The 20,223-nt window shown below is 44.1% G+C and overlaps 1 protein-coding gene across 1 annotated transcript; it reads right to left on the reverse strand.

Annotated features, from left to right (window-relative positions):
* Window positions 1-16,285: 16,285 nt before the first annotated feature.
* Window positions 16,286-18,041, reverse strand: LOC123079093 (anthocyanidin 5,3-O-glucosyltransferase). The gene has a single exon (XM_044501768.1). The coding sequence runs from the start codon at window positions 17,959-17,961 to the stop codon at window positions 16,546-16,548; it is 1,416 nt and encodes a 471-aa protein (XP_044357703.1). The 5' UTR covers window positions 17,962-18,041; the 3' UTR covers window positions 16,286-16,545.
* Window positions 18,042-20,223: the final 2,182 nt, after the last annotated feature.

The following is a 20,223-nucleotide window of genomic DNA, read 5'->3' on the forward strand; positions in this document are numbered from 1 at the left end:
CTCAAGGCAGTAAAACAACATGTATGATTTTAGCCTTTTCATGAGCATGTAAACAAATGTATCACACACGCTGAAATTCAATGTATCAAATGTAACCTGCATGCTAAATGATGACATGACATGCATGCTCCAGGTTTTAATCAAACTGTACAAAGTAAATTTAACATGTTGCGGGTCTATATGAAGCCAAACATTATTTCTGAATCTCAGATTACACATAACACGGTACGCTGTGTGACATGTACATTGCCAGATTACACATAACACAGTATAAATTTATTGAAATGCAGTTATTACTTGAACTGATTGGTGTATACCTCCAACAACCAAGATACCAAATGAAAAGATATGTCATAGAACCAAATTACAGCAATTCTTGACCATCGGAAGAGTAAATTGCATATATAAATCCAGCAGGTCTATTAAGACTAGACTTCAGCCTGTAAGTACTTCCTTGTAGACGATGTTCTTCATTGATGTCAGCAAGGACACGGTCGGTCTTTTATGCTTCTTCGGATTGTTATGTTGCTTGTTGGACTTCTCCTTTGGCTTCTCCTTCTGAATGAGTATTGTTATGTTTCTCTTCGCGGTGGCTCGAGACAAAGCAACATAGAGTTGACCATGAGAGAACACCGGATTAGGTAGATACACACCAACAATGGGGATGGTCTGCCCTTGAGCCTTGTTAATCATCATAGCAAAGCTAAGCCTTATAGGAATTTGCTTCCTCTTAAACTTGAATGGAAACATGTCGTTGTCAGATGGGCACAGAGGTATTCGAGGAAGGAAGACCCTCCTACCAGCGTGTTGTCCAATCACGATTTCTGCATCAATGGTGTTCCTCTCAAAACCTCTAACAACAAGCCTAGTCCCGTTACATAGCCCATTAGCTGGATCAATGTTCCTTAGAAGTATCACCGGGCAGTTCAGCTTTAGTTTGAGTGCATGCGGAGGAAGACCATTGGGAGTCAATCCGTTCAGAAACTCAGGAGCGTAGTAGCCATATGGGTCGTCCTCCGCACTGTCAAAGCTATGGTAGATTACTTCATCTCTGTGGAAACGCTCTATCATGCGGATGTTTATCTTGTCGACGTTGTCATTTGTCGTGGAAAGGATTGCGCGAGATGTCATGTAACTCGAATCTGCCATGTTGTCATCTAGACTCGGAAACACGTGGTCAATCAGCTTCTCCAGGTCGTCAACCTCGCCTATAGACGGCAGACAAATATCATCAAGGAGTAGTATGTTGCCTTGATCGTCGGCTTCCTCTGTGCCATTACCGACCCTGAGCAAGTAATCTGTAAACCACGTGTCATTATGAGCCCTCATGTTGGTGATGAGCCGAAGCTGCCGCATACTCTTCCATAGATGAGAACTTCGGAGGCTTGCATCAATTATCTGGCCCCGTGACCCCCTTCTGACGACCGGAAGCACCTGCCTAAAGTCCCCGCCAAAAACAACAGTCTTTCCTCCAAAGGGTCGGTCGCGTATTCCCATGATGTCACGCATGCTATTGTCTAATGCCTCAACCGCTTGTCGCTTAGTCATGCTGGCCTCGTCCCATAGTATCAATGAGGCCATCCTTAGCAGCTTGGCGGTCCCACTCTGCTTGGTGAAGCTGCACGAGGCTCCATCATCGCAACTCAGTGGGATTTTGAACCTCGAGTGGGCAGTCCTGCCGCCAGGCATGATAGAAGTAGCGACGCCCGACGTCGCGGTAGCGATAACAATCTTTCCCTCGCGCCTCACCTTGGCGAGCATCGCCCTGTAGAGGAAGGTCTTCCCCGTACCTCCAGGGCCATCAACGAAGAATATACCCCCATCACCGCATTCAACAGCCGCTAGTATCTCGTCGTATGCAGCCCTTTGCTCAAAATTCAGGGAAGATGACAATTTAGTGTCACTTTCGTCAAACTCAACAGTTGATTCCTCGATGATCTCTCTGGCCTCGCCCTCGGTTGGGTCAAATGCATCATTGATCGTTGGAAGAGCAAAATCAATAATGTCTTTACCCATAGACTGCAACATACCCCTAATGTCAAGCAACACCATCTGCTCCACCTCGTTCGGGGACGTGCGTGTCCGACGGTAGTCATCGGACATAGGCTCGAGGTGTCTATCCCATAAACCGCGCACGTCGCCTGGCTCGCAGTGCACCAAGATTGTTGCAAAGAGCCTCCTAAGAGAACATGGCATAGCCCACTGCTCCGCCTCAGTAAGACAGTCGTCGAGCGTGTTGTCTGCCTCGATGAGTCCCAACCTTTCACCGGCCTCTCTAAAGCTCCCACATACCACGCCGTCGACGGTGAGCAAGTCCTCAAATGATGTTTTCCCCGGAACATGGTTCAACAACACACAAAGGTAGTATCGCTCCCCCTCGGCAGGATTGGCAGACACGATACGACCTATTTGAAAACGCTCCACCCGCCTCTTCCAGAACTTCTTTTTCTTCTCCCACGTGAAGCTTCCGGGGAAATCCTTGTACAATATATGCCTTGCCCAAGGGTGTTTTTCGTTTGCCTTGAAATACTCCGTTAACATGGATTTTGAAGCATTCTCGGAGGATACAACATTCTTCAAGTCAGCCTGTGCATTGAATGCAACCCTGTGCATATTCGGGAGATGAAGAGGCAACTACAAGACAGGCGGGTAATTGGCACACAGTGGGAAGCCAAATATCCTCCACATAGCCTCCGGAGGGGTGACCCATCTTGCGTCAACGTATCTCTTGATCTCATCAATGTTACCATCAGCGTCTGGCTAGTCGATGCTGAAAGAAGCCTTATCATGGCCCTTATAAATGTACTTATAAATGTATTTTACAGCCTTTATGCTAGAGCAGACCTCGACGTTGATGTGGCAATTTTAAACATCCGCAGAAGGTAAGGGTTATATGGCACAACCCATCGGTTGTCCAACATTTTCCCTCGAACCTTAGCGCGTCTACCATCGTCTCTGCCGATAAACTGGGTATGAGTCTTTGCCTTGTAGCGTGTTCTCATTGAACGGCCGCGGGTATTTGCACTTGCATTCATTATCTTGCATGCAAACATTCTTCGGGTTGAGAGCACCGCATGGTCCGTGCATCATATGTTTTACCACCATTGCATACAATTCCGGATACTTCTGCTTGTCTGGGAGCTCTGCGGAAATGAGTCGGTCATACTGCCCTGGGACAAGAAGCTTATACGTTGAATCCATGATCAACAAAAAATGTGCGTGGGGGAGGCCTCTCTTCTGGAACTCGACTACGTAAACATAAGCAACAACAACACCCAGGACCATCTTCTTGAGTAACATATCTTTCATAGCCTCTAGTTTGCCATAGAACACGCGAGCCATAATATCAGGTCGGTCTTGCGCCGTCTGTCCAGGAAGCAACTCATTTGTTATCTCTTCCCATTTAGGGTTGCAAGTCATGGTCAAGAAGATGTCAGGCTTCCCATATGTATGGACAATTGCCATGGCATCCATATGTCTCTTCTTCATGTCGCGGTCGCCACCAGGGTAAGTTCTAGGGAGCACTATTCTTACCCCAACAGCGCTTGCTCGCGTCTCCCCCGATGTGATCGCATCAACAACTCCTTTATACAAATCGGCACGGATCTGCGTCTGGTTCTTCCTGTACCACCTCAACCGACAGCTCTCAATCTTGATGTACATGTCAACCGCCCATTGCTGCAGTAGGCGTGCTCCATAGAGTATTGGATTGAAGATCGCAGGTTGTGTTTGCAGCATGTAAGAGTAGTAGTCTCTAACGGAGACGCATAACCTGCTATTCCCCTCTGCACATGTTTGAGTACCATCGCGTGAGCATTATTTTTAAAAACAAGAAATTATTTGTAACAAAATGGGACACAAACGACATACCTGCATCATCCTCATCATCATGACACAAACGAGGATTTTGTACAACCTCCCAAGAAACATTACGTTTGGGTAGCTTCGGATGCCAACCTAGCTCCCCCATTGGATAGAATAATGGATAAGACAACGGGTCATATGCCCCTGAGGTCACACGTATACTATGCCTTTCGTTGTTGTTACCACAAAGTGTTATCCTGCGGTCAAACCTTTTTGCTAGGTCAGTGCCTTCAACCCAAATTGCAGCGACCTCAGATGACACCGGTCTATTATATCTTCTTTGGTCAAGCCTCTTATCGATGTTTAGGTCTATCCTATAATCATCGAGGTTGTCCTTGTGTGCACCCAAACTCCTAAATTGCTGGGAGTATGGGTTTTCTTTGAGTATGTCTACTAACCTCTTCACGACATCCTGCTCTAATTGCTTGGTGGCCGCCTTACGATGATTTAGGTTAGGGTCGTCGTCATAGAAGTACAACTGCAGATGTTCTGGACGGGAGCTAGGCCCGAACGAATGGACATTGTGGTAGATGGTGCCGTGTGCTCGGAATGTGTACACCCCAGACTTCATGTTCGTGTAGTTTTCATCAAGGCTGACACCAAGGGTTGTGAAGGCGAAATGCCCGTTGAAGAACCGTATGTTCTCCCGAAAATGTCTAGAATCTGCATCCATGCTGGACCATAGCCTCATAAGCTCTGGGATTGGTTCCGGCTGCTTAAGCTGGATCTGGCCATTACGACAGCAGAAGCCGTCAGTCTCAGACTCAAACTTTCTGGCCTTGCAGTGTTTGCAATTTTCGTTGAGTTTCAGGATGTGAGTGCTGTCTGGAATGTTTGAGTAGACAGTGTCAAATGGATCAATCTCGCTAGGTTTAGAGCTAGACATGCTCGCTTCCTCGTCATCATCCAATATGTCATTATCGGATCCTACGGGCATTTGTTGAAAAATCACGTACAAAACAATAACAAAAAATAAATGACACAACAATAAAGCTCCACAGTGTCATAGTGTAGAGTTGGCAATACCTTCGTTGCAAAACATGTAGTACTCCTCATCAATCAAGTCGTGTGCTTCCTGCTCATCGCCCATGGTGCCGCTTTGGAATACATCGATGTCTTCTGCATTGTCGTCGTACAGAATGCGACAACAGACAAGATCATGTTAGAACGACATGCTGAGAATGAGCATAAGAATCTGACAATCGCAATTTCATACCATCAGCATCGGCAGAGTATCTCGGCATGTTCGTCCCCGGATCGCCATCAGATGAATCATCTTTTGCGGCCCGAGAGACGGGTGATGCGCAGCTTGGGGAAATGGGACATTCAGAGGTTGAGTTTGCTAGGTCTATAAGGGGGATTGCGATGCATTCTTTGCACGGTGTTTTTTCCTTCTTTCATAATTGGCCTTCCTCTGTGCACTTGACTCCCCCTTCTCAATCATCGACATTCTTTTGCGGCGCTGCACGCGCTTCTCGCGTATTTTTTCATTCTTTGTTTCTCTGACCTCCACCGTTAATTCGTCACTTTTCTTCTGATGGCATGCTTTGCTACTTGCGTTTTTCACCTCCCTTTGCTCGTTTGTTCAATTACGTTTCCGCTCATTGTCACTTTGCCTCCTAGCTAGAACAGTGTCCTGAATGACAGACGCGTGTAAAGTTGAAGGGGGACATGTTGCTCCCTCTTTCATTAATTCTGTAACGCTAGGGCTATTCAGGTTGTCTGGATCAATAATATTTTCAAAACATAGTTAGAACAGTTTGATTTATCGGCGCCGGAGGAGTGCCATCTAGAATAGTAGGGCCTGATGACGAAACGGATATTGAACGTAAGCGTATACCTGAAGTACCAGATGGACGTTTGTTTTGATCTTTGATACGCTTATCCTTGTTCCTCCAATAAGCAGCCCGCCGCAGGGCGTTTCTATGGTCTCTCTTGCGTTCTTCTTTTGTTTTTCCTCTGTTTCTTGTGTGTCATTCAAAATCACATCTGGATCCATTACACACATTCCCGAAAATTAGAGATCATACCACTAAGATGCAAGCAATTGCTGTTTTAGTAGGAAAAAAATTGATTACCTTGTAGCTCGTTGTCATTAACGATCCCAGATGAGACCGTAGTTGTATCAGGAAATGTTGACGCATCATGCGAGAATGATGTATAGTTAGAGCTAGTGGGGTTGCCTGGTGAACCAAAGTTGTCCAGACATATTAATGCTTAATTATTAAGACGGTTCTGACCATAATGGTTAAATCATTATAAGCTCACCTGATAAATGAAGGGTCTGTGCATGTTCAACTTGGACATTATATTGTTTCTTCCGCCGATAGGAAGCCCTCCTCAGGGCGTTTCTATGGTCTCTCTTGCGTTCTTCTTCCATTTTTTGCTCTGTTTCTGGGGTGTCATTCAAGATTACATTCAAATCTTTGGTCATTCAGAACATTCCCGAATATTAGAGAATAAAATAGATACATGCAAGCAATTGCTGTATGAGTAGGCACAATATGATTACCTTGAAGCTCGTTGTCATAGATGAGTCCAGATGAGACCGTATTTGAACCAGGAAATGTTTTAGAGCTGGTTGGGTTGTCTGGTGAACCATAGTTGACCAAACATATTAATGCTTATTGGTTAAGACGGTACCGACTATAATGTTTAAAACATTTTAAACCCTACCTGATAAAAGAAGGGTCCGTGCATTTTCATCTCGGACATTAGGTTGTTTTTTCCGCCGATATGAAGCCCTTCTCAGTGTGTTTCTATGGCCTCTCTTGCGTTCTTCTTCCGTTTTATGCTCTGTTTCTTGGGTGTCATACAGGATTACATTTGCATCTGGTGTCAATCAGGGCAAACCCTAAAATTAGAGAATATAACAGAAACATGCCAGCCATTGTTGAATGAGTAGGCAAAATATGATTACCTTGTATTTCATTTTCATTAATGAGACCAGATGTGACCGTAGTTGTAGCAGGAAATGTTGACGCATCATGCGAGAATGTTGTATAGTTAGAGCTAGTTGGGTTGTCTTGTGAACCAAAGTTGTCCAAACATATGTCAGCTTAATGGTTTTGACGGTACCGACTATCATGGTTAAAACACTTTAAGCTTGCCTGATGAATGAAGGGCATGTGCATTTTCATCTCGGACATTAGGTTGTTTTTTCCGCCGACAGGAAGCCCTTTCCAGGGCGTTTCTTTGGTCTATTTTGCAAAAATATTCTGTCATTCGTATTTTCTTTGGTGTCATTAACGTCACATAATCATGACATTCATGTCATTATCTCTAAAGCTAAATGAGAAAACACAACTTGACATCTAATGACCATGTGGATGGTGAGATAATATTACCTTCTTTATCTCTCACACAAAGGACACCCGATGTGACCGTAGCTTCATGAGGGTATGTTGCATCATTAGGCGAGACTGATGTATAGTCTGAGCTAGCTGAATTATATGATTCAACAAGCTTGGTCAGTACTTATTTAAAGTGCGTAATAAGTGACTACCTTCGTGCAAACACAACACATACGGGACGTGGATCAATTTACCAACCATGATAATATCGTGTGGGTTTATTTATCTCCCTATCTTCGAGAACATTTGTGATATCACATAGAGATTGGCGACGGGATGACTTCCCATTGACTTGTTGGTTATCCAAACCATCTGACTTGTTATTGCGATAAGCCGCCCGCCTACGAGCGTTGATAAGATCCCTATGATCTAATAAGCAACATAGTATGAGCATCATATCATCTCTAATCAGGGATATAGGTTAATACAACGAATCATCTGCATACTATACGTATGCACATCAAACTAAGAGCAGCCATCAACCTCACCAGATTTTGCAAGTACCGGCTGATTCTCATCTTGTAAGCTGACAATATCCTCATTTTTTTCTTCCGATAAGCTGCACACTTCCTTGCATTGTACTGCTCCCTTGCTTCCTCAGCGTATTTTTTGCATTCATTATTTAGAGAAACAGTTTCAAGCTGTTCGGAAGCTGTGTCGTCTGCATCATGTTATAAGTACAAATCAAAAAACAAATAAAACACACTGAACCACAACCGAATATGCCGGCTGGGAAGGTGGATATCATGCCTATCGATACCTTCAGTATCATCTCGTAGCTGCATCTTATGAATAGCATGATCGAGTGTTAGATTAGCCGTAGCCGCAAATGTTTGACCATCAGCATGGTATCCAGGCCTTACCCATTCTGATCCATCTGTAGAGTTCTAGTCAGCATGAATACAAAACCAATGTTTGCCTGGTATGCAGGCAAACAACAAATACATCTTCAATCAATCATGTACCTGTTTCCGTCGTGTAAATTGGGTCAACATTTGCAGCTACGGTTACGATGCTTGGATTATATTCTTTCAGATTTGTCTCGCTCGTAGGGGCTGCAACACATTAAGCATGGTCCATGTCATTGTCAGATATGCACGTCAGGCAATACCTCACAGTAATTTTCACACAGTTATATACCGGGTTCTGTCGCGCAAATAGCTTCATCTTTTTCATCAACGGGTATCAAGGTTGCATTGTATTCTTCAACATTTTTACCGCTCGCCTGACCTGCAACACATTATGCAAAAAGATTGTTACTGTCAGAAATGCAAGTATTCCTGGTGCAGTGCTTAATACCTGTAGCTACGTCCTCTTCTTGTTGATGTTCACCGGCTTTGCTTTTTGCATTACCCATTCGCAAATGGAATGACCGTTACCTCCGACTTGTGTCTGGCTGTGGTGTTCTTGAGGCCTGGAACATACATAAAAGAAACCTGAATCGGATGGAGATAGCAGATGCAAGATGAAAGCAAGAGAGATGGCGCAGATGATGGTAATTTACTTGAAGGCATTCACAGTTTATCATTCAGTTCCTAGACACGGTTTTATCTTGAACTTTAAGCACAATTGCTTATGCACATTCTCATATGCAGGGTGCTTTATCATATTCTTGCCAGCCACAATCGTTGTTCATTGAAAGCAATATAATTCTGGTAATCAATTGCTACATTTAAGTTTTATCACAGATTATCATACAGTTCCTTTACACTGTTTTATCATAAACTTTAAGCATAATTGCTTATGCACCATCTCATCTGTAGGGTGCTTTCTCATAATCTTGTCAGCCACAAATCATTGTTCATTGTAACAATATAATTCTGGTAATGAATAGCTCCCTTGAAATTTCTGGTTGACACTATAGCTATTCTCTCTGTACGGTTGTGGATGAAAAATGCATAACGATTTGTGACCTGCACTGAACCTTACTTGCTGCTATTTTAATTTGCAGTTTTGTCAGAGTTATCTTTTGGATGGCTGGTAGATTGCAAGATCTACAAATCTCTAATCATGTATCATTGATGGCTGGTAATGAATTGCTCCCTTGTAATTAATCATGCTAGACAAATCAATTGCTCCATTTAAGTTGCTTATGCACCATCTCATGTGTAGGGTGCTTTCTCATATACTTGTCAGCCACAAATCGTTGTTCATTAATGCATCGTCCTGTGGTGCCTGTGATGCCTGTAATGTATGTGATGGCTGTACATTCTTATCTGTGGTGCCTGTGATGGCTGTAGATTTCATGGGGTGTGTGTATGAAATGCGATGGATGTAAATTTCAGATTCGACCTAAATTCTATGATACCTGGAAGAGAGGGATAGCCGGCGGCGGATCTGTGATACCTAGAGTGAGTGTATCTGGTGGCGGATCCTGGACGCCTTCGGCGGTGGCTCGTGAAAGGGATAGCCGGCGCCACGTCCTGGACGTCTCCGGCGACGGGTCCTGAAAGGGATCGGCGCCGGATCCTGGAAGCGCTCAGCGGAGGGTCCTGCACGGGACCAGCGCCGAATCAAATGGAGTCCGGCGGTTTTGATGTGCGAGTTACGCGCCGGCGGTTTTGATGTGCCAGGGCGGCGGTGCATGGATGGATCGGTGGCGGTGAAGGACCGAAGGGCGGCGACGGGCGAAGGAGGGCAGTGTCGGGAGACTGTTCCTCGCAAGAGGAACACGAGACCTCGCTCGAGGGCACGAGACCTCGCTCGAGGACGCACAGTCGGGCGTTTTTTTTCGCTGGTCAATTTTCGCCGATTTGTGCTCGGTGGTTTATTTTCGATCGTCTCAGTTAATTACGACGGGAGGTTGGGCGTGTGCGGGACTCGATCGCGGGGTTTTCATTGGTTTTTCGCGGCTGAGCGGGAGGTGGGAGCAAGTACCAAAGAAGTACCAAAAAAGACCATATTAGGTGGGACGAAAATAAAACCCGGAACACGGACTACCAACTGAGACATTAGGAGTAGAGATACATGTTCCTATGACTATGAGATTGTGCAACTCCCGAATACCGGAGGAACACTTTGTGTGCTACCAAACGTCACAACGTAGCTGGGTGATTATAAAGGTGCTCTACAGGTGTCTCCGATGGCACTTGTTGAGTTGGCATAGATCGAGATTAGGATTTGTCACTCCGATTGTCGGAGAGGTATCTCTGGGTCCTCTCGGTAATGCACATCACTATAAGCCTTGCAAGCAATGCAACTAATGAGTTAGTTGCGGGATGATGCATTACGGAATGAGTAAAGAGACTTGCCGGTAACGAGATTGAGCTAGCTATTGAGATACCGACGATCGAATCTCGGGCAAGTAACATACCGATGACAAAGGGAACAACGTATGCTGTTATGCGGTTTGACCGATAAAGATCTTCGTAGAATATGTGGGAGCCAATATGAGCATCCAGGTTCCGCTATTGGTTATTGACCGGAGACGTGTCTCGGTCATGTCTACATAGTTCTCGAACCCGTAGGGTCCGCACGCTTAAAGTTCTGTGACGATCGGTATTATGAGTTTATGTGATTTGATGTACCAAAGGTAGTTCGGAGTCCCGGATGAGATCTGGGACATGACAAGGAGTCTCGAAATGGTCGAGACGTAAAGATCAATATGTTGGACGACTATATTCGGACATCGGAAAGGTTCCGAGTGATTCGGGTATTTTTTGGGGTAACGGGGAGTTACGGGAATACGAGGAAGAAGTAATGGGCCTCATAGGCCAAGTAGTGGAAGAGAGGAGGCAGAGCGCGCACCCCCCTAGCCCAAACCGAATTGGACTAGGGGGCCGGCCCCCTTTTCCTCCTTTTCCTCCCTCTCCTTCCTTCTCCCTCTCCTCCTTCCTTTCCTCCTCCTAGTCCTACTCCTACTAGGAGGAGGACTCCTCCTCCTGGCGCGCCCTATAGGGCCGGCCGGCCTCCCCCTTGCTCCTTTATATACGGGGGCAGGGGGGCACCCTAGGACACATAAATTGATCATTGATCTCTCCCAGTCGTGTGCGGTGCCCCCCTCCATCATAATCCACCTCGGTCATATCGTAGCGGTGCTTAGGCGAAGCCCTGCGACGGTAGCTTCATCAACATCGTCACCACGCCGTCGTGCTGACGAAACTCTCCCTTGAGCTCTACTGGATCGTGAGTTCGCGGGACGTCACCGAGCTGAATGTGTGCTGAAACGGAGGTGCCGTACGTTCGGTACTGAGGATCGGTCGATCGTGAAGACGTACAACTACATCAACCGCGTTGCCATAACGCTTCCGCTTAACGGTCTACGAGGGTATGTGGACGACACTCTCCCCTCTCGTTGCTATGCATCACCATGATCTTGCGTGTGCGTAGGAAAATTTTGAAATTATTACGTTCCCCAACAATTAGTTGGTTTTATTTCCTTTTCCTTTGTAGGTATTTATGGAATGTTGTGTGTGTAAATGTATACACAATCTATGTATGTGCAAAAATTACACTATTATATGACTGTTGTTTACATAGTACAAAAGTACTATTTCAGTGCAAAGTTGCGTGTAAGTTTTTTTTCCTTTTCTTACTATCTTTATTCTTAAAGAGTAATACCAATGGCACTAGTCATTGTTCCATATACAATTTTATTATTTTGATTTTTTTATCATTTCTTTTTTTTCTTTTTAAGGGTAATACCAATGCCACTAATTCATTCCTTTTCTTAGGATTATTTTTTCCAAATTTCAACTATTATATGCTTATTCTTGCCTATTTCTTGAAAAACGTGATTTTTGTGTAGATTGTGTGTAAATTTTGTCATTCTTTGTTTTAGATTTGTTTTCGTTTTCTTTCGGGTCATACCTCACCAATTCATTCTTCATTTGAAAATCTCATTATTTTGATTTTGCTTCAGTTGTTATTTTATTTTATTTCTTCTTAAAGCGTAATAGCAATATCACTAATTCATTTTTTCTTGTAAAACTTCATTATTTTATTTTTGTTTTTGTTATTATTTTACTTATTTCTTCTTTCAGACAAAAATCAATGCCATAATTCATTCCTTCTTGTGATTTTTTTTTTTTGCGAAAATGCCACTTTCATATGCTTATTCTTGCACATTATAGAAAAATGCAATTTTTTGTATATTGTGTGCAATTGTTTCATTTGTTTTATTTTTTATTTTCTCTCTTCTAAAGGGCAATACAATGTCACTAATTCATTCTTCCTTTTAAAACTTCATTTAGTGGGAATGGATATCCTGTCGTCGTAGTTTTCTGATTTTGTTGATCTGTGACAACGCACGCGCATTCAGCTAGTATACAATAGAGTCACTACTTTGATGAAAAGGAGGTTATGGAACGAGAATGGCGAAAGGCCGGACGAGCTCGCGTGCTCCTGGTTTGGCGACCAATGGTACAGCGGCACGTGTGGTCGGCATTTAGTGGGAATGGATATCCTGTCGCGTATACAACCAATATAAAAAAGCGCATACAGATGTGGGGTCGTATGGCTGCATGGACGGAAGACGGCAGTCGGCAGCGGCAGAGCGACGTCTGTGGAAATGTGCCGAACGTACAGGATGGGTGAAGGATCGTGTGCCGGTGTTTGTTGAGACAAAAACAAATGGACACAAAGAAAGAAAGAAAAAACAAATGGATAAAGATCTTACACCTGCAGCTCGGCTCCACCGAGATGAGCACCTATTCCTCCCGAAAACGCTATTCACTGATCATCTGTTTCTAGCCATGGCGATTGCGGAGGCGGCGGCGGCGGCCGGTGGGTAATGGATGTGAGTTCTTATCAGATCCAATCAATAGGTACGGTCGTGACCCTAGATTCAATTCTATCAGAAGTTACTCTTCGGGTGTATCTCCAGATCACTTGGCACACTTGCAGAAAGACCGTACTTCAGTTAACTCCTTACGATGATGGTGTGGCGAAGAGCAGGAAATGTAATGGTGCGTCAAGAGCAGCGGCTGGTGGCGAAGGCAGGACAAGCAAGCGTACGCGCTTCTGCAGTCTTTTGCCGTCAGCCAGGTCACAAGAGCACGACCTGTCCGGAGCGTGGCGACCTCCCTTAGGTGTTCAAACTGTGGAGTAAGCGGGCATCGGAAGAACACCTGCAGCAATCTTATAGTTGTCCTGCATGCTGTGAACAATTGTAACCTGGATGGAGTACCTCTCCTCGCTTAAGTCATGTCACCTGTTAATCGCAACTGTTTTCTTGTGTGGTGAGGGCTCAGTAGCCATGAATATGTCCGAATTGTTGTAATAATGCAGTTTCGTTTAACATGAATTGCACATTTAAATTTGGTAGTGTAAACGCAGAGACATCTTTCATTGGGTAGCGTTTAGCACGGGAGCAACAGTTAAAACTGGTAGAGCGTGAGTGCTGGAATAATCCAAGTGTGAGAGTTGGAATGACCCAAGAAGAAGTAATGTATTCGTGGCGCGTGAGATTGGTACGGTGCAAACTTGTAATCAAACGTTTTGCCGTCATGGAGATATTGGCTTTCGGGACGAGGATCCTCTGCCGGCTTTCGAGGGGGATTCAGTTAGCCACTTCTGGTATGCTGGACAGGGTTATTGGTTGCATTTCTTCTGAATTTCCAGACCACATCCGGTACGTGGTAACGGTGCATGCTCCGCCTGCTGCGTGACATGTCTCGCGTGAGGACTGACGTACACCGTGAGCAGCTAAAACGCCAGTTCGATTTTTAACGAGATGGGAGCCAGGACGAGACCACACGACCTGCAGTCTTTATATAAGCCGCAACCCAGGAAAGCCGGTCCGTCGGTGCATTACAGTACAGGATGTCGTGACCGTGAAGTATCGAACGGGCGTCCGGTTAATATGTGGGTCCGCGGGAGTATTGTGTATGTCGCTAGGCAAACTATGTCGTCCAAAATACGTACGGGCCCGGATCCCCGTGTGAACGGGCGAACAATGATTTCGGGAGCGGGCGAGCTCGTCCACTCCTACAAATTTCCGGTTATGGAACATCATATAAGAGTACTTATTTGGTAATTATTCCATGGACGGGGCTAGCGAGCGCCCAGGCGCTTATTTGCGAGATCCAGCGCTTTTACTATATATGAAAAATGCAACCGGTTCGTCCATATACGTTTTTAAAAAAGGAAACAACCTGGTCCCTGCCACTACCTTTTCCATGCCCACATGACCATGCTATTTTACACAAATAAATCAGCCCAGATCTTTGTCTCCACGTGCATTTATTTGGGGCTCAAAACATGTTAAAAGCCGTAACTTTTGATTCAAGCGTCAAAATTCAGTTCCGTTTTCACCGTTGGGTTTCTCACGACGAGTTCTTCAAAACTAGATCCCATTTGAGTAGGTTTCGTCAAACTTTTTTCCAGAGCAACTTTGAGTGCGATTGAGGCAACTATAGTGCTATAGGGAAGCAACTTCTTCCTTTTGGCCTAGTAGGACTGCCAATAAATTGGTTCGCGTAAAAATGAGAAAAATCACACAAAACACAAGGCACCTTTAGTGCTACATACAAATAAACCTCATTGCACTATGTGTATATGTGAATTTTGCTAACACTATCCCAACTTGTTTAGTATGGTTGCTCAATTGTCTTTTATTGATGGTTAGTTCTCTATGGTTGATATTCAGTTCCCTATAAGTACTATATATTGCCGACCATTGATGCCAATTGCCTGCTATTGGTAATTAGTTGCTTACTATTGCTGTTTAGTTGCTTAACTTTATAAAATAGTTGCCTAGAATATCTTGAAGTTGTTTATCATTGTTTTTCTAAGTTGCCTACAAACACTCTGAAGTTGCCTAGATTCACTGTCAAGTTGCCTACCATAACTAGCAATAACAGACACAAGAGTAGTAACGGCAGATGACTTCATAGTGTTATAGGCAATTTAGAAACAACGACATAGGAGCATGAACAATAGAAACCTTAGAAGTACCGGTAAAGAAGTTAGAAGAATGTTAGACAAAATTAATTAGGACACAAAATGTAGTGAAGTTGTCTATTTTTAGCACTATAAAGATGCTTCTAGTAGAAGGAAAGTTGGTTATGAAGGTGATGTGATGTTATCTGCCTCTGTTTCAAAGTTGTTCTCTATTACTACTTAGTTGCTTACTGTTGCTAATTACTTACTTTTAATGGAGTGAAGTTTCTTATGTTTAGCACTAAAGTTGCCCCATCTAGCATCAAAATTGCTTTTGAAAAAAAATCAAAACATATCTAGGTGGCGGGTTTAATTTTGAAGTCATCACGACCTGGCTAGCCAACACGCGTGCACTCAATAGCGTTGGCGGGCAGACTCCCCCAGAAAAGGAAAGCACAAGTATCTCACACCATCCATCCCACATAGTTTAGAAAACTGGAATCATGATAGACGACTTAGATCCCATAAAAACTTTTCGGCATTGTAGTCAACTTAGGTCCCTTGATGGACAACCTTCATAGTATTATAGGCAATTGAGGATCACTCGTAGGCAACTTCATAGCGATGTAGGTAAACTTGGTTTGTAAGGTACACAACTTAGAAGGCATGTTATGCAACTTCCGCTCTATGGTAAACAACTTTAATAGTATGGCAGGCAACTGAACTATTTACAACTTATTTTTTGATATGCAACTTAGCAACCATGTTAACTACCTATTACACTACTGCATACAACTAATTAGGAGGCTAGTAGGCGAATTCAGTTATACACTGGGTGCAATTTATCTAGCATCAGAGTGGCTCATGATTAGCACTAAAGTTGCCTCATCTAGCATCAAAGTTGCTTTTGGAAAAAAATCATCAAAACATATTCATATGAGATCTAGTTTTGAAGAGCTCGTCACGAGGAACCCAACGGTGAAACAAATAATAATTCGGACACGTGGTTTAAAAGTTATAGCTTTTTGAATTTTCTAAACTGGAATTAATGCATGCTACGTCATTGCTGGGTTCGGACGGTTGATCTGATGAGGTGGAGAAAAATCAACGTACTGAGAAATCTTTCCATATATAGAATGGATGGGTGAGTAGTTTTCTAAATCTGGAACCGATTTGTCCCATCTTACAATCCATACGCGTGCGCTCACGACGACGTAATAGCGCAGCTGCACTTTTAAGCATTTGGGTTATTCCATAACATATGTTTCATTGCCCCGCAAAAGAAACATATGTTTCACAGTTTTCACTCAACAGTCACATAACGCCTTCATTCCACATTTTCACTGCACGAAAGAAAAGCAAATTACCAGTATTACCTCCGTCCCAGATTAATATGTCTACATATTTTCGTGTCTCTAGACAAATTTAGGACAAATAATTTAGGACGAAGAGAGTCGTAATAAAGTTGTTAAAAAGGCTCTTTGCAATCCTTGATGCCTTGAACGATTCAGTCGTTTGTCGAAATCTTCAGATTATCCAGCAAGTCAACGATTGCTGCCACCGAGGATCCACCGATCTCCAGTGCATTGGCAGCAATCTCTCGCGCCTTCGTCATCCTCTGCCTGATCTCGTTCCCTTGCTCGGACTCCATGACCAGTCTCACCTTGGCCTCTACCTCCTCCGCTTTCACCATCGCCTCGTCGTAGCCGTTCATGGCCACCCCAAGTTTCATCTCCTCCACGACGAACACCTTGTTCATCCTCTGCTCCGCGTACATCGGCCAGCACAGCATCGGCACCCCCGCCATGACCGCCTCCAGCGTGGAGTTCCACCCGCAGTGCGTCACAAACGCTCCAGTCGCCGGGTGCCGGAGCACCTCCACCTGCGGCGCCCAGGACGACAGCACCATTCCGCGCCCCCGTGTTCTGTCCAAGAATCCATCCGGCAGCAGCGCATCCACCGCCGCCTCACCCCGCCCCTCGAACCGCTTCGTCGAGTCGGCATCCGGCGCGACAGGCGCGCGCACGGCCCAGAGGAACGCGTGATCGCTCTTCTCCAGCCCCACGGCTATCTCATTTAGCTGCTCCGCCGGCACCGAGCTCGCGCTCCCGAAGCAGACGAAGACCACGCTCCCCGCCGGCTGCTTGTCCAGCCACACTAGGCAGTCGTGATCCGCGTTGCTCCCTCTCTCCTCGCCGACCAATGGACCGACGCAGAACAGTTTCGGCAGTGACTCGCCGGGGCGGGGAATTCCCTCCTTTATCGCCTTCACGGCGCGGGGCTCCAGCCACTCGAACGTGTTCGACAAAATGCCCTTCGCTCTGGGAAGCTGCTTGAAGAGACCAAGAGTGGTACTGTACTGCCTGTTGTCACGATCGAGCAGGACCTCCGGCAAGTCGGACGCCGGAATTGGGTGAACTCCAGGGAAGTGCAGCAAGGAGCGACCCATCTCCCCGAAGGAGACGGCGGAGCGCATGACGGGGATATGCAGGAAGGTGGCAAGAGCCGACACGCAAAGGGTGAAGAACACGTAGGCTGGGACGCCGAGCTCCGCGGCTGCGTCAAGCCCGTACGCGCAGAAAAAGTCGGTGATGAGAGCCTTCACAGACGGGAGAGATCTCAGAAAGGCGAGGAGAGCAGCGTTGGTGGCGCGGATGTCGGCGATGAGGGTGATGAAAGGGTCGGCGTTGGGATCGGCCGCGTCCTCAGAGCGAGTTGTTGCCGGCGGGAGCAGGTGGAAGGATACAGCAGGGTAGGAGGCAGAGAGGCGGGCAATGGTTTGTGGGGAGTCACCTGTGGACGGAACATCGGCGACGACGACGGTGACGGGAACGCCATGCCCGGCGAGGTGATTCGCGAGCTGCGTCATGGGGTGGAGGTGACCCCTCACCATCCATGTGTACAGCACGACGGTGCTTCCCATAGGTGGTTGTGTTCTCTGCCTACTTTGCAAATTGTGTCACGAAACTGAAGGAGAGAGACTGAGTGGAACTGGCAAACTGAAGGAGAGACTTTATAGTGGCTAGCAGACCAGATATTGGAAGATATGCATAACGTGAATTCAGCAGGCCAATCACTTTAACTGATGATGACTCATGACAGGCGGCTAGTTTGCCACAAAACAAAAGGGGACGGGCGGCTACATCCAAAATTAAAAGTGGTGCTCCATTAATGTTTCGCTGTCGTAGGAAACTTGGCACTAACAGACAAAGAGCATCTTCAACAACAACCCTGTCCCCCAATAATTTTTCAGTATCTAGAGAGTAGAGAAAAACTTTAAGGCCTCATTTGGTTCATAGGATATGAATGTTATAGGAATAGAAAAATCATAGGAAGTGAGATGACATGCATCTCAATTCTTATAAAAAAATGTCATTTGATACATAGAATAGGAATATTTCCATTGAGTCTTAGCTAATGTTTTTTTCCTTCAAAATGTGAAGGATTGATTCATATCCTACATAGGAATAGGAATCCATTCCTACAAACCAAAGGGCTTCAAAGAAAATTTTCCTTTGCAAATCCTATCCTATAAAAATCCTATGAAATTCCTACAAACCAAAGGAGGTCTAAACATTTTGCATTGGATGATTCGGTGGTGGTAATGTTTCGCTCTAGTAGGAGATTTAGCACTAACGGGATAAGAGCATCATCACCAACAACCCTTTCCCCAGTAAATTTTTGGTATTGAGAGAGTAAAGAAAAGAAACTGCTTCAACCGCTTTCCTTTCGTCAACAAATTATGGGTCTGCCTATATCTCATCTAGATATTATCTCACATCTAAATTAGAAGTCAGCGCTCCTTCTCTTATTTGTTTGGCTTTTTTTTCATTTTCTTATTTGTTTGGTTTTTTCCCTTCGGTTCGAGGAGACACACGGGCCTCACATGCTGGCCGACTGGAGCCTCGTATTAGTTTGTTTATTCCTCTCGTAGGAAATTAGCACTACAGGCTAAGAACATCATCAACAACTACCCTTTCCCCAATAAATTTTTGGTATTGAGAGAGTAAAGAAAAGAAACTGCTTCAACCGGTTCCCTTTTGTCAACAAATTATGAGTCTGCTTATATCTCATCTAGATGTGAGATATAAATTAAAAGTCAGCGCTCGTTCTCTTAGTTGTTTGGGTTTTTTTCATTCTCTTATTTGTTTGGTTTTTTTCCTTCGGTTCGAACTCATGAGAACATACTAAAGAACGTTGGCTCTTACCACTACAACCATTAGTTGCAGTTATTTTTTATGAAACGGGAAATAGTTATAAGAACATAGTACAGTACATCGCCGAGATTAAAAGACATTCTTGGTATTTTTTAAACCTTTTTGCAAATCGTAAACAATTTTGAAAGCATAAACAATTCTAATTTTTTTTAAATTCATTTTAAAATGTGAATAAACTTTAGAATTCCGATTGTTTTTAAAAAAATAAGAACAAATTTAGGTATTCCAAACAATTTTGTCACGAACAATTTTTCAAAACGTGAGCAATTTTTGAAAATCACCAAAAAATAAAGCGTGGAAACTTGAAGTTTTTGATCTTTTTTCAAAAACACGAATAAATTGAGATTTTCTATTCTAGTAAAAAATAATAAAAGTATTTGTTTGTGTGATTTAAAAAATGTTGAAATTTGAAAAATATGCATGCATTTCAAAAGAATGTTTGCGATCTTTAAACTAATGCATTATACAATGAAAAAAAAGTCTCTAACTTTCAAATAATTGTTCATGACAACTTTTTTAAAACAAACTACATGATTTTTTTAAAAAAATCCCGACATTTTCTAGAAAATGTGTAGTGCAATGTAAAAAAAGTGTTCACGTAATTTATTCAAAAAGTTTCATACCATTTAAGAAAAACTATTCAGCAAGATTTTTTTTAATGTGTACCGTGTATTCTAAAAAATGTCCAGGTCGGTATATGAAAAAACTATTCACCATGTATTTTAAATAAATGTACAACGTGTCTTATAAACTATTTCCCATGCATATAGAAAAATATACAATGTGTATTACAAAACTCAACATGTATTTGTAAAAACGTACAACTAGATAGGGTACTGGGTTGGGGAATGACTTGCATGTCGAGAGTGGACATGCAACTATGTCGGGCATGAGTTGCATGTTTGGGTTGGACATGCACATGTGTTGGGTGGATTTGCATGTTGGGTTGGTCTTGCAACTAGATAGAT

Source organism: Triticum aestivum, chromosome 3D (assembly GCF_018294505.1).
Source record: "Triticum aestivum cultivar Chinese Spring chromosome 3D, IWGSC CS RefSeq v2.1, whole genome shotgun sequence".
NCBI lineage: Eukaryota > Viridiplantae > Streptophyta > Magnoliopsida > Poales > Poaceae > Triticum > Triticum aestivum.